This window comes from Mastomys coucha, unplaced genomic scaffold, assembly GCF_008632895.1.
Source record: "Mastomys coucha isolate ucsf_1 unplaced genomic scaffold, UCSF_Mcou_1 pScaffold23, whole genome shotgun sequence".
NCBI classification, from domain to species: Eukaryota; Metazoa; Chordata; class Mammalia; order Rodentia; family Muridae; genus Mastomys; species Mastomys coucha.
In genome coordinates this window covers 50,244,486-50,258,116 of record NW_022196906.1, presented here as the reverse complement: position 1 = coordinate 50,258,116, position 13,631 = coordinate 50,244,486, and the positions used below count along the sequence as shown (strand labels likewise).

At 41.0% G+C, this 13,631-nt stretch overlaps 1 protein-coding gene across 1 annotated transcript in view; it reads left to right on the top strand.

The window, feature by feature from the left end:
• Positions 1-13,631, top strand: part of Sin3a (SIN3 transcription regulator family member A) — a 57,978-nt gene that overhangs the window by 21,977 nt on the left and 22,370 nt on the right. Inside the window, exons 7-15 of the mRNA XM_031345697.1 lie at positions 227-379; positions 505-663; positions 3,713-3,802; positions 6,742-6,860; positions 7,448-7,658; positions 8,489-8,605; positions 10,387-10,625; positions 12,162-12,345; positions 13,373-13,624. Coding sequence (XP_031201557.1) covers positions 227-379; positions 505-663; positions 3,713-3,802; positions 6,742-6,860; positions 7,448-7,658; positions 8,489-8,605; positions 10,387-10,625; positions 12,162-12,345; positions 13,373-13,624 — 1,524 coding nt within the window. The remainder of the gene's footprint in view (positions 1-226; positions 380-504; positions 664-3,712; positions 3,803-6,741; positions 6,861-7,447; positions 7,659-8,488; positions 8,606-10,386; positions 10,626-12,161; positions 12,346-13,372; positions 13,625-13,631) is intronic.

Sequence of the window (13,631 nt, the reverse complement as noted above, 5' to 3'; positions counted from 1 at the left end):
TCTGTTTTATCAGTTTAATTAAAGAACAGACATGTGTTTATAGTTTAAGACATCATTCAGCACTTTCTCCTTGCTCAAAAGACTGCAGTCAAAACTAATTAAAAACTTTAATGTAGCTGAAGTAGATAACATATTTTAGTCATATTTCGGAAAATCTTTGTTCTGTGGTTTAGGATTCAAAATGGTAGTTCTCCTAATATCATCTGCCCATTTTGTCCTCCTTCAGAAAGAACAGCGGAATGCCAAGGAAGCTGGAGGAAACTACACTCCAGCTTTGACTGAGCAGGAGGTGTATGCCCAGGTGGCTCGTCTCTTCAAAAACCAGGAAGATTTGTTGTCTGAGTTTGGACAGTTCCTGCCAGATGCCAACAGCTCGGTGGTAAATCTGATTTAGACAAACAACATTATTTAATATTGTTACCATAACTTTGAAAGCTATAGCAAGAGGGACCTTTTTAGATGATACTTAGATCAGAATGTTAATCTCTCATTTGTCTTCACCAGCTTTTAAGCAAAACAACTGCTGAGAAGGTCGATTCTGTGAGAAATGACCATGGAGGCACTGTGAAGAAGCCCCAACTGAATAACAAGCCACAGAGGCCCAGTCAGAACGGTTGCCAGATCCGCAGGCACTCTGGAACAGGAGCCACACCTCCAGTGAAGGTGAGAGTAGGCAGATAGAAGGCAAGGTGCTCGGATCCTGTATATCTAGATCAGGTTGGTACAGGTCACAGAAATTGCTCACAAAGCTTCTTAGCAGCTCTGTAAAAGGCAGGTCAGGAAAGCACTTGCTCTGTGGACTGTAGTTTTTCAGTTCCTATATTTTTCTTTTCTTTGCTATGAGCTTCTGGCTCTTTTGTTTGTCACCAAGATTTAACTAATGTTTCTCATGATTTGATATGGTACTCATGATTTGATATGTTAAACTTGCCTTGGGTTCCAAGAAGAATATTCTTACATTTATATTTCCTAAGTAAATGAGTGATCTCTGGGGCAGTTCAACTCTTGTGAGCATAGTGTCCATAAACAAAGCGGAGGCTTTGCTTGACTAGAGGTCTTCCTCCGTTGCTGCTTCTCTGCTTGACAGGTCTTACCTATATTGTCTTTGTCTGCAAGGAAAGCCGTGGGCTGTACTAGAAGGAAATCTTACGTTTGTTAGGAAGCCCAGCCTGCTCTCTTTGATTTAGTGTGTCTAGGATAAGACAGAAGCTGTATGTATTTAATGTTGAATTTCTCGGGAATTTTAAATTATGTAATATGGAGTAGAGGTATCTTCAGAATTTGGTCAAATGGAAAAGACAATGGAAGGTGGTGGGTATCAAGTACGTGGCCGCAAGGACTCACATACTTTGACAGATCCCATTGTTGGGGTGCTTGCAGTGTTTTCTTGGTTTTGGAATCATCAGGTTGACTATAGTAATGGCTTGTTGGTTTTTTGTCTAACTTCAGTAAGTATTCTGAGGATTGCAAGAATGGGCTAAATAGCTAAGAGCTCACTTTCTGATCTGTTTCCATCCACACTGATGATCCATAGGTAGAAACTGCATGCTAGTGCTTAGTTCTAAAGTCACATAGGCAGCAGAAGCTGTGGATGGGGCCTGTGTGCTCTGAGACAGCAGCTGCCCACAAAGCTTGTGCAGCTCCTCATAGGTAGTTAAGAGGTGAATTTTTAAAAGTATATTTTGGCTAGTAGGGTTATATTATAGCCTATCTATTTGTGTTTAGTTTGGAGAGTTCTCAACAGGTACCCTTCACTAATGTGGTATTCAGTAAATAGTCCAGGCTAATTGCCAGCTCATTACAGTCCTCCTGCCTCAGACTACTGTGAGTGAAGGAATACAGGGGTTTGCCACAATAGGCAGCTTGTTTTCCCCCCCTTTTTTTTTGTTTTGGGTTTTTTTTTGTTTGTTTGTTTGTTTGTTTTTTGTTTTTTTGTTTTTTTCGAGACAGGGTTTCTCTGTGTTGCCTTGGCTGTCCTGGAACTTGCTTTCCCTTTTAAACTCAGTGTTAAAGTCTTAGTCTGGCAGGTGCTATAGTGATGCCTGTATTGTGAGCACTGTGGTGGACAGGTCAGCAAAGACGCAGCCCAATCTCTGTGAGGTTGAGGCCAGCCGGGGCTACATAGTGTGACACTGTTTCAAAAATCACATGATAACAATTATTAGTGGATATGCTAGTAAGATGGTTATGCTGTCTACTGGACAATGAAGTAATTAGTCTTTTTTAAAATTTATAACTTGAAGTAGTATAGGTTAAAGATAGTTATCTTTTTCTTTTTGTCTATCATGTTTGACACACAAATACATCAATTAGAACCTTTTATATTGGTCTCCAAAATGGCCTGTTAATATTAGTATCAGAATATAATAAAGCATAAATAACTTTAAAAGTTCTACAGTCTTTATAAATTCAAATACATTAAAAAGTATAAAATCCAGTCTCTTAAAAAACCTCTGGTTAACAAATTCAGATAAATTGAAATCATGCAATAAAAGTTTAAAAATAAACAAAACTCTGAACTCAAAGTCTCTCCACTATGGGCTCCTATAAAATCAAAAATAAGCTTATTAGATTATCTTTCTTCAAAGCCAGGCAGTGGTGGCATACGCCTTTAATCCCAGCACTTGGGAGGCAGACGCAGGTAGATTTCTGAGTTCGAGGCCAGCCTGGTCTACAGAGTGAGTTCCAGGACAGCCAGGACTACACAGAGAAACCCTGTCTCGAAAAACCAAAAAAAAATTCTTTCTTCAAGAGGGAAGAACCAGGGGACAGTCATACTCTGAATAAGCAAAACTCAAACTCCCAATTGTGTAAATAGCTGAGTCCAGTGTCTGGGTTCCACCTAAATCTTTTGGGGCTCCTCCTCCAAAAGGCTTGGTTAGTTTCCGGCTCTAATGGCTGCAGCAACAGATTGTCTGGTAGGTTTAGGCAGGTTGCACTCTACCGTTGTTGCTTGCTTGTCTTCCTGCTGTATTAGCATCTTCAGAATACTTGGCTTTTCTAATGCAGCTGGGCTGCCTTTCACAAATAACCTCTCCTGGGCTCTTCTCTTTCTTATCCTGCAATCCTTGGCTTCACTTGCTTTTCTGGCTGCACCTTCACCAGTGCCCTCTCCTGGCTTCTCCAGGTGTCAAGCCTCAGCTGCTCTCTCTGATGACTTCATGCCTTTAAAGCCAGTACTCCCTGGGGACCCACTCTGGCTCCAGTAGCAGAAATAAGGGGCCACTTCATCCTAGCAGCTTCCCTTTGGTTGTCCTGAGTATTCAATTCCCAGAAGATGTCACCTCAGTGATGTTGTCTCTTCTTAATCACCACTAATTTCTCAATTCCAGCTGACCAGCATAAGTTGTGTCAGTAACAAAAAAGTTTCACTGTAGTATATACTGGTCTCTTAATCATGGCCGATTCTTTACCCTCAGCTGTCTAAAACAGCTTAATTCAAAATAGAAAATGGCTCTGAGAGTCTTTCGGCTTATCTCTGAATTTCACAAGCCAGGCTCTAGTTATGGTAGCAAATGCCAGTAGACTTTTCTGAAGGGAGCAGAGGCAGGAAAATCAGGAGTTTAAAGCCAGCACAAAAAGAGGAAAGACATCCATTTTAAGCATTGTTTACAGGACAGAATAAAGTTATTCATTAGCATTAGTAGAACCATTTTAGCAAAATCAAACTTACTTGTTTGTGTTGATTTTTTTTTTCTTTTTTTAATTCCAGAAAAAACCCAAACTGATTAGTCTAAAGGAGTCTTCAATGGCTGATGCCACCAAGCATGGTGTTGGAACGGAATCATTATTTTTTGATAAGGTAAGTAATTGGTAACATTTGATTTGTTGTTGTTTTTGGTTTTTTGTTTGTTTGTTTGTTTGTTTGAGACAGGGTTTCTCTGTTTAGCTCTGGCTGTCCTGGAACTCACTCTGTAGACCCGGCTGGCCTCGAACTCAGAAATCTGCCTGCCTCTGCCTCCTAAGTGCTGGGATTAAAGATGTGTGCCACCACTGCCTGGCGGTATTTTTCTTAAAGACAGATGACATAAGAAATTGATAACATTTGATATTAGTTGCTAAGGGCAAATAACAGTTGTGTAAACAAAGTGGCAGATGTTTTCTTTCAAAAGTGTCAACTGATAGGGATTTTTTGGGGCTTTTTTATTTAGTTCTTTGACTTTTGTTTTGTTTGGAGACAGACTCTGTATGTAACGTAGGTTGCCTTTGAACTCATTTTATACTTAGCCTAGCCTGGCCTATAGTTTCTGATCCTTCTCTGGTTTCTTAAGTGGCACCACATGTAGCCCACTTACCATCCATTCTCTCTGTCTGTCTGTCTGTCTGTCTGTCTCTCTCTCTTTACATTTTTCTTTTTTAAGGAAGTATTTATTTGTTAAATATATATGAGTACACTGTAGCTATTTCCAGATAAACCAGAAGAGGGTGTCAGATCCCATTACAGATGGTTGTGAGCCACCATGTGGTTGCTGGGAATTGAACTCAGGACCTCTGGAAGAGCAGTCAGTGCTCTTAGCTGCTGAGCCATCTCTATAGCCCCATCTGTCTCTCTTTTTCTTTCTCCATTTATTCTTTAAAAGTTAAAATCTTACTATACAATCTTAGGTGGCCTGGGACTTACTGTGTACAACCGGCTGACTTCAAATTCATAGAACTCCCTAGTGCTAAGAGTTGAGGTGTATGTGCCTATGCCGTTGCTTCCTAGTAGTGCTAGTTATGAAGCTCAGCCTTAGACACACTAGCTGTGCTCTCGCCATGAAGCGCTGATGCTTTAGGTGGTCTGTGATCTAGTTGTTCCGACATGGTACGTAGTGGGTAGTGACTATTTTCTTTTGGTTTTCTGAGAGAGGGTCTTATATCTGCCCAGATTTGCCTCAACTTTGCTCTGAAACCAGGGTTGACTTTTAGCTACTATTGATTTTCCTCTTTTCTCCTCCCAGTATGCACTGTTCTGCCCAGCTTGAGAATTCTGTTGGAGTGTTTTCAAAGATCTGTAGGTGTTATGCAGTAGCTGGAGGTGAATTTTTGATAAGACACCATGAATGCTACTTCGGTTTGACTTCTGTATCTGATTTTGTCCTTGTAGTCAAGTTGATGATTAGCAGGCAGTTTCCACAGTGAAGTAGGCAGCTGGTGGGCTTCTCACAGGACTCAAGTCTGAAGTGGTTTGGTCATCGTTACTCTAGCTTGTTGCTCTGGGTGTTTGCAGAAAACAGACTATTCAATGGCTGCATTAGTGATAATTTTTCTGTCTCTGCCTGTACAGCTGTCCTGATGAAGGATAATGGTAATATTACATACACCTACCACTAAAAGAGTGTATGTAATATGTCAAAGTTTCTTTTAAATTTAGTAGAAGAAATGCTTATGTTTATCTTTTTGGTTGAGTGATTTGATTAGGATCTGTTGGCATCTCTCTACTTTTTCATAGGCTTAAAAGCTGATAAATTAAAAACAAATAACTGGTATCCAGTACAAAAAGTATAGTCTGTCAAGGATTGTACATCTGTGAATTCCCAGTCTTCTATGTGTAGTCCCTTTTGCACCGCAGGTTGAGATAATATGAACATAGCAGACAGGTGTGTTGATAAGTCCTGGGCATGAAGATACACAGTGCTAACGATTGTCTTTTAGAACTAAAATTCCAGATTCATATACCTTGTTAGGTAGTCTTACATTTTCTGTAAGCTGTTAAACATTTTAAACATTTTAAAATTTTGAGTCTTGCCGGTCAGTGATGGCACATGCCTTTAATGCCTGCACTTGGGAGGCAGAGTCAGGTGGATTTCTGAGTTCGAGATCAGCCTGGTTTACAGAGTGAGCTCCAGGACAGCCAGGGCTATACAGAGAAACCCTGTCTCCAAAAACAAGAACAAAACAAAACAAAAAAAAAAAATTGAGTCTTTAAGATGTTTCTCCCTCCTGCCCTACTGTAGGTTGCTAAAATTGCAGATCAAACCCTCCTGCTTCTGGCTTTATGTGATCTCTGCAAATCCCAGTTCTGACCGCAAACTTGCATGGCATGTGCTTCATTCATTGAACCATCTTTAGTCCCTTGTTTGTTTGGGATGTGTGCATTTGTCGGTGTGTGTTTGTGCCTACCTGTTCCTGTATGTCAGCATGCATGTGTTTGTATGTATGTGTGGAGGCTAGAGGTCAGGTGGGTGTTGTCTCTTCTACCCTATTTTTTGAGACAAGGACTCACTGAACCTAGACCTCACTGATTGCCTACTGTCTTAGGTAGGGTTTTATTGCTGTGAAGAGACACTATGACTAAGGCAACTCTTAGAAAGACAAGCAGTTGGGCCTGGCTTACAGTTTCAGGGAAAGATGGCATCAACCAGGCAGACATGGTGTTGAAGGAGCCAAGAGTTCTATATCTTGATTCAGAAGCTGCCAGTAGGAGACTACTATTTGATACTTGGCAGTCCTTGAGTATAAATATTACCTCAAAGCCCTCCAAAACTAAAGTGAATAGTAAAACAGGCTGTGTTCGGACACTGTGTCTGCAGTCCAGTGCCTCATTTGTGCATTTGCTCCACGTGCATTCCCATCCATTTTAGATTGTTTAGAGACAGGTTATAGTATTGTATTGTCTCCTTTTAAGGTGATCTCTTTGATCAAATCTAAACAAAATAACATCAATTCCTTAGTAAATATCTACTCAGAATTACCCTACTAAATATAATCAAGGACCCTGCTTTTCTTTGAAACCATTTTTCTTCTGGTTGTTTCTACAAGGTTCGAAAGGCTCTTCGGAGTGCAGAGGCCTATGAAAACTTCCTTCGCTGCCTTGTTATCTTTAACCAGGAGGTGATTTCTCGGGCTGAGCTTGTACAGCTGGTTTCTCCGTTTCTGGGGTAAGTGAAATGAAGAGCATATCCCCTAGTGCTTTTGGTATGCTGATGCAGCGATTGTAAGAATGTGTGATAGATAAGGTGTTATCATGAGGGTCAGTGTTGAAAGGGCTTTCTTGCGCCTTGTAGTGTAACCTTTAGAATGGGAAGACAGCTGGCTGTGGTGACAGCACTTTAGGGAGGCAGAGGCAGGTGAGTTTCAAAGAGCCTGTACTACATAAAGAGACCCTATCTACAAAATGGAAAAAAAGATGCTGACACAGTATCAGCTATGGTGCAGTACTTTTGGTCTTTTGATTTTCTGACCAGCACTAGATTCTAGATCAGGGCTTTTAATTGCATTTGACATCCTGAGAATTATGTGAACAGTGAAGCAATATTCTTGATCCAAAGAATGGCTTTTTACTGTCTTGTTGGAGAGCATTGTTTAAGGAAAATGGAACCTAATTGATTAAAGATGCTTCTCAGGTATGAAATCATTGTCTTTGATAATGGAGTTGTGATCCAACCATGAGTTGTAATGTTGTTTCTCATAATAACTGTGTCCTGTCTGGAATTGCTTACCAGCTTTTTTTTTTTCGGTTCTTCAGGAAATTCCCTGAACTGTTTAACTGGTTTAAAAACTTTTTGGGCTATAAGGAGTCTGTACATCTGGAAAGCTTTCCAAAGGAACGAGCTACAGAAGGCATTGCCATGGAGATAGACTATGCCTCTTGTAAACGACTAGGCTCTAGCTACCGAGCCCTACCAAAAAGTTACCAGCAGCCCAAGTGTACAGGACGGACTCCTCTGTGTAAAGAGGTAAGTTCCAGTCTTGGGTCTTCAGCTTCTTCAAATGAGGGTAGTGATAGTACCAGGATCAGAGTTTTTAAAGTTTTTATTTATTTGATATGAATATATGCATGTAAGCCATAGTCTGCTTTAGAGAGCAGAGACAACTTGTCCGAGTACCCTTTCCTCTGCTACTATATGGGTTCCCAGGATCAGTTTCAGTTGACTAGGTTTAATGGCAGGTACCCTTATTTATGTGCTGAACCCTCTTTCAGGAAAGGCCAGAACTTAAATGAATTGTGAAATCATGAACCTTCTCTTTTTTCCCAAAAGAAGACTTGCATATAGAACCTTCACTGTCGTAGTGTTGCTGTTGCTGTGACAAAAACCCCATGAGCAACCTTGGGAGGAAACTGTTGGCCTTAAACTTAATCACTGCTCATAACTAAAGGATGGCAGGCAGGAACCTGGAGGCAAGGGCTGAGGCAGAGGCCATGGAGAAGCGCAGCTTACAGACTTGCTCCTCATGGCTTGCTCAGCCTCCTTTCCTATATATAGAACCCAGGACACCAGTCCATAGACAGCACTGCCCACAGTGGACTAGGCCCTCCCTTATCATTTACTAATTAAGAAAGTGCTCTACAGTTGGATCTTTTGTAGCATTTTGTCAGTTGAGGTTCCTTCCTTTTAGATAACTCTAGCTTGTGTCAAGTTGATATAAAACTAGCTAGGACATTTACCAAAGTTAAAGTTTGTGGACTAATGCTAGCTTTTTTTCCCCTTTGGATTTATCTTTTAATTGAGAGAGTTTAATTACCAATAAGTTTTCACAGGCCTTTCTGCCTCTTTTTAACCTAAAGGTTTTAAATGATACCTGGGTTTCCTTCCCGTCTTGGTCTGAAGATTCCACTTTTGTTAGTTCCAAGAAGACTCAGTATGAAGAACATATTTACCGTTGTGAAGATGAACGATTTGAGGTATCTTTTGTCAATTGAGGTTTGGGAAAAAGGAAGGGGTGGGGAGGCAGAGGCAGGTGGATTTCTGAGTTTGAGTACAGCCAGTGCTACACAGAGAAACCCTATCTCGGGGGGTTGGGGGGGAGGAAGGGGTGTTTAGATACTGTGTGTGAGTTAGCTTTTAAAAAAATAAAATAAGAGGAGACAGCTGACCGCGGTGGTGCATTCCAGGAAAACCTAGATTGTAAAGGTTGTAGCTGGAGTGGGAAGATGTAGAATGGGAGTCAGTGGGACAGGTCCCCTGTTGGTCAAAGGGACTACTGAAACTAGGCTCAGTCTCCTCAGTCTCCATTGTCCAGATGATGGTTACTAAGTCCATAGCAGAAGGGAAAGAACTGTAGTTTACATGTATCTGACTAGAATAGTGATTACACTGAGTTGACTAGTTCTATTCCTTCAGATTGATGGGAGAGCTCTCTTACCAGTGTAACACTACTAGCATTCCTTCTTCAGAAGGTTATGCACTGCCCCCCATTGGCTGGCAGTTACCATCTGCCCCCATCCTAGTTATGCGCCTATCACTGATAAGTCGCCATAACTAAGACAAGTTATACAAGAATTTAACTTGGCTTACCGTTTCAGAGGGTAAGAGTCCATGATGGTGGAAGGAAGGAACAACTGATAGTTCACATTTTGATCTATAATTAGGAGGCAGAGTGATGCAATGAGAATCATTATTGTTTGAAAGCCACCCTAGTGATTCACCTCCTCCAAAAAACCATACCTCCTTTTTCTTCCCAGACAGTTTCACCAACTAGGGACTAAGTATTCAAACATGCATTTGGGGCTGTTCTCATCCAGACCACCACATACATAGAATTAATTACAGAAAATTAAATTGTAGTAAGTTTTAATTTCTCCAGGTAGTTTTATGAAGCAGAGTTTCTCTGTGTCGCTTTGGCTTCCTGGAACTCTGTTGACCAGACTAGCCTAGGATTCAGAGATCCACCTGCCTCTGCCTCCTAGTGCTTAGATTGAGGGTATGCATCACCACTACACCTGGCTTCTGTGGGAAGTTTTCAGTTGAGTTGAAGAACATATTTTAAGCTGAGGGCAGTAATCCCTTGAGAGGGGAAGGCAGAAGGATTGAAGAATTCATGGTCACTGGCTACATGCTACTCTCTCCCAAAGCAGAAGATAATCTCTGAGATCACTGTGCTGGATGTGAAACAGTAACGCAGTGTTTAGTATCTTTTAGGCATATTTAAGTTAATACCCCAACCCCTTTACTCTCATAGCTGTTTTTAGGATTGTTTCCTTATTATTTGTAACATAACAGGTTTATACAATTTTAGAAAAGTTCATAAGCAAGATAAAGTGGCTCACATTTTGTAATCCCAGACTTTAGGTGGCAAAGGGAAGAACTTGCCACAAATTGAAGGGTAGTCTGGTATACATAGCAAGACCTTGTCTCAGAATGAACGAAAGTGCAAGGAGAGGTATCAGTATGATAGCTCTCTCTGGGCCTGCTGGCCTGTGGTCAGCAGTGCTAAACAGGATACAGTGTAACAGCTAATCAGCTTATGTATCAGAATTCAACTTTATGAATTATGTACATTGGCATTTTTGCCAGAAAATAACCTTATGATAGTTGTAGGTGTCCTTGTTCATATTTTAGTAGTAAGAGAGCCTTAAATACCTTAAAAACTCTGGGAGGAGTTTGACACCCTCTTTATTTTCCCAGCTCTGTTGTGTTCTGGTTTCAGGCCTGAGCACCCTCTTTTTTTCTTTTGTTTTTTAAGCTTGATGTGGTTCTTGAGACCAATCTTGCAACAATCCGGGTTTTAGAAGCAATACAGAAAAAACTTTCTCGCTTGTCTGCTGAGGAACAAGCCAAATTTCGCTTGGATAACACCCTTGGAGGCACGTCGGAAGTCATCCATCGAAAAGCACTCCAGAGGATATATGCTGACAAAGCAGCTGATATAATAGATGGTCTGAGAAAGAACCCCTCCATTGCTGTTCCAATTGTCCTTAAAAGGTATGTATCTGTTGCGGGAAATATTAAAAAAGATCACCCCTCAATTTCTCCTGGCCTGCTGGGCCACGTTCTTAATCTAGTGTCACTGGTACTGGCCAGCCACATCACTAATGACCCAGTGTGCCCTTGCTGTTGTCTCCCAGCTCGCAAGATCATCTCGCTTACATGCTACGCCCCACACACCCCACAATCAGTTGTCTAGTGCCTAGTTACCTGGTAGAAACATGACTCTAAGGCTTAATTATCTAGTCAGGTTTATATATAAAAGATCACAATTTACAAGATGCCAGTACAATAATTTCAGAGCCAAATGATAAAGATAATGCTTTAACCCAATTATTCTAACCTTGTGAAAACCTTAGTTACCTGTGGCTGTTTAAAACCACGAGGGGTCTGGATTGTCCTCCTGTTCACCTGCCTCCATGATTTCTCCTACTTCTCTCTGACCTCTGACTTCCTCACCCTAAACTTCTAGCTTTGCTTCCCTATTCCTGTCCAATCACAGACTTGTCATTGCCCTAATGTGGTTGGACAGAGAAAATGCTGCAACATGTATCTTCTGGCTTTTGTGTGCTGTATGACAGGTTTGGTGTCCCATTAAATAGGGCTCTAGTTTTCTGTCTGGTTATCTAATTGGAATTCCAGTTCCTTCCTCAGTAGCTCAACACTAGGGACAGAGTAGAATGGTGGAACATACATTCGGGGTTTTGTGAACCAAATGGAACAAATGTTGACAGGTGAGGTTGAAGGACTAGAGGTGTAGCTCGATGGTAACGTGCTTTCCTATCATGCATAAGTTCTGAGAGAGAGAGCCTGGTAAGTATATGATAGAGTGCTATGCATTCCCATTTCAGGGTTGGGTTTTTGTCTCTATTGGTAGAGGGGATCGAACTTAGGACTGTTTGTATAAATAACATGCTTGATAGGCAAATGCTTTACCATATCCCAAACCACAGGGGTGTGAGGGACTGCAATCTTCCCTCTCTCACCAAATGCCCTCTCTAGGATACTTGCATTTCCATGAGCACAGTACACATTCTGAGTCATGACAAAGAAGCAAGTTGCTTTAGTTAGTTGAGGACAAGTAGTTTTTTGAGAATACTCAACAAAACCAGATGTGGTTCATGCTTATAGACCTCACACTAGGGAGGCAGACTCAGGAAGATTGCTGTAAGTTTGATAGTAGCCTGGTCATGAATTCTAAGTCATCCAATTTTTCAAATAAAAACCCCATTGATGATGCCACTCACTTTCTGAGTATACGTGGCAGACAAATTTGATTTCTTTGTCTATAATGTCAGCATTGGGGAAGTAGAAAGCAGAATCACCATAGATTTTAGATTAGTGTGATCTATGTACATTTCCAGTAAGACTTGTATCAAAAAAATAAGTCTCCTTAGATAATATCAGGACATTACTTGAAGCACCAACAGCATAGGTTTGAGTTTTCATCAAATACATTAAGCCTGGCTCATTCCCAAATTTAACCCTCTCAATTCCCACATGCTGTTACTTATATCCCTTCTCACCTGCTAGGTTGAAGATGAAAGAGGAAGAGTGGCGAGAAGCTCAGAGAGGCTTCAACAAGGTCTGGCGAGAGCAAAATGAGAAGTACTACTTGAAGTCTTTAGATCACCAAGGCATCAACTTCAAACAGAACGACACTAAGGTCTTGAGGTCTAAGAGCTTACTTAATGAGATCGAGAGCATCTATGACGAGGTGAGCTGGCAGTCTGCACAGCCCCTGCAGCTCTGCAGTTGTGTATTCAGCCTTGCTTTAACTTCTACAGTTAACTAAGCTGCTTGTTCTTCTGTCAGGCTCTAGCATCTTAAACCTAATCCTCAGTTACACTCAATTCTTCCTCTGGTTTCCCAGTTTATCATTCTGCCTTCAATGTACACTTCTTCTAACAAGACCTGGTATTCCTAGGGAGCATCTCATCTACCTCACTTAAAAAGTGGTAGTAACTCTGTTACTCTGCTCACTTACCAGGAGTATAGATAGCACTTGGAGTAAAGACTCAGAGATAAATGAAATTGGTCTTGCTTTTTGTGACCTGCCTTAGGAGGTAGGAAGCATAAGTGACATCTATCAGGCTTTCAAAAAGTGTCCCTGAGTTTTAAAGAATATAAATAGTAAGTGAACTTTTACAAACACTTATCTTTGACAGTGTTGTTAACTTTTACATGACAAATTCTACCCCAATATTTTAAGTGCTAATCTAGAATTTTAAAGGCAATTCTCTTAAGTTTTCAATTTATAGAAGGTACTAATCTTTTTATATCAAGCCAATTTGTCCATAGTACTTATGAATATTTAGAAGAGAGACAAACATTATTGTTAAGGTTATTTCTTGTATTTCAGATTAGGTAGCCACTGTCATGTTTCTGTCTAAGCCCAAACTGGCCTAGATTCTTGTACCCTTCCTGGCTTAGTCTCCCAAAGGATGGAACTATAGATAGGTGCCCCAGTGCTTAAATTGCATTTTGGTTAATAATAAAATGTGCTGCTAGTGTACTCTTTGTGTTTTTTTTTTTGAGACAGGGTTTCTCTGTGTATCCCTGCCTATCATGGAACTTGCTCTGTAGACCAGGTTGGCCTTGAACTCATAGATCTGCCGGCCTCTGTCTCTTGAGGACTAGGTTTAAAGGCATTTGCCACCACTGCTTGGCATTACTGGTATAGTATTGTAGGTTTGTTGTTGCTGTATACATGTCACACAGTGCTTTTATGTCTGTTCCATCAGAGGCAAGAGCAGGCTACAGAAGAGAACGCTGGTGTACCTGTTGGCCCGCACCTCTCTCTTGCCTATGAAGACAAACAGATACTAGAAGATGCTGCTGCTCTGATTATCCATCATGTGAAGAGGCAAACGGGCATTCAGAAAGAGGACAAATACAAAATCAAGCAAATCATGCACCATTTCATTCCTGATCTGCTATTTGCTCAGAGAGGTGATCTCTCAGATGTGGAAGAAGAAGAAGAGGAAGAAATGGATGTGGATG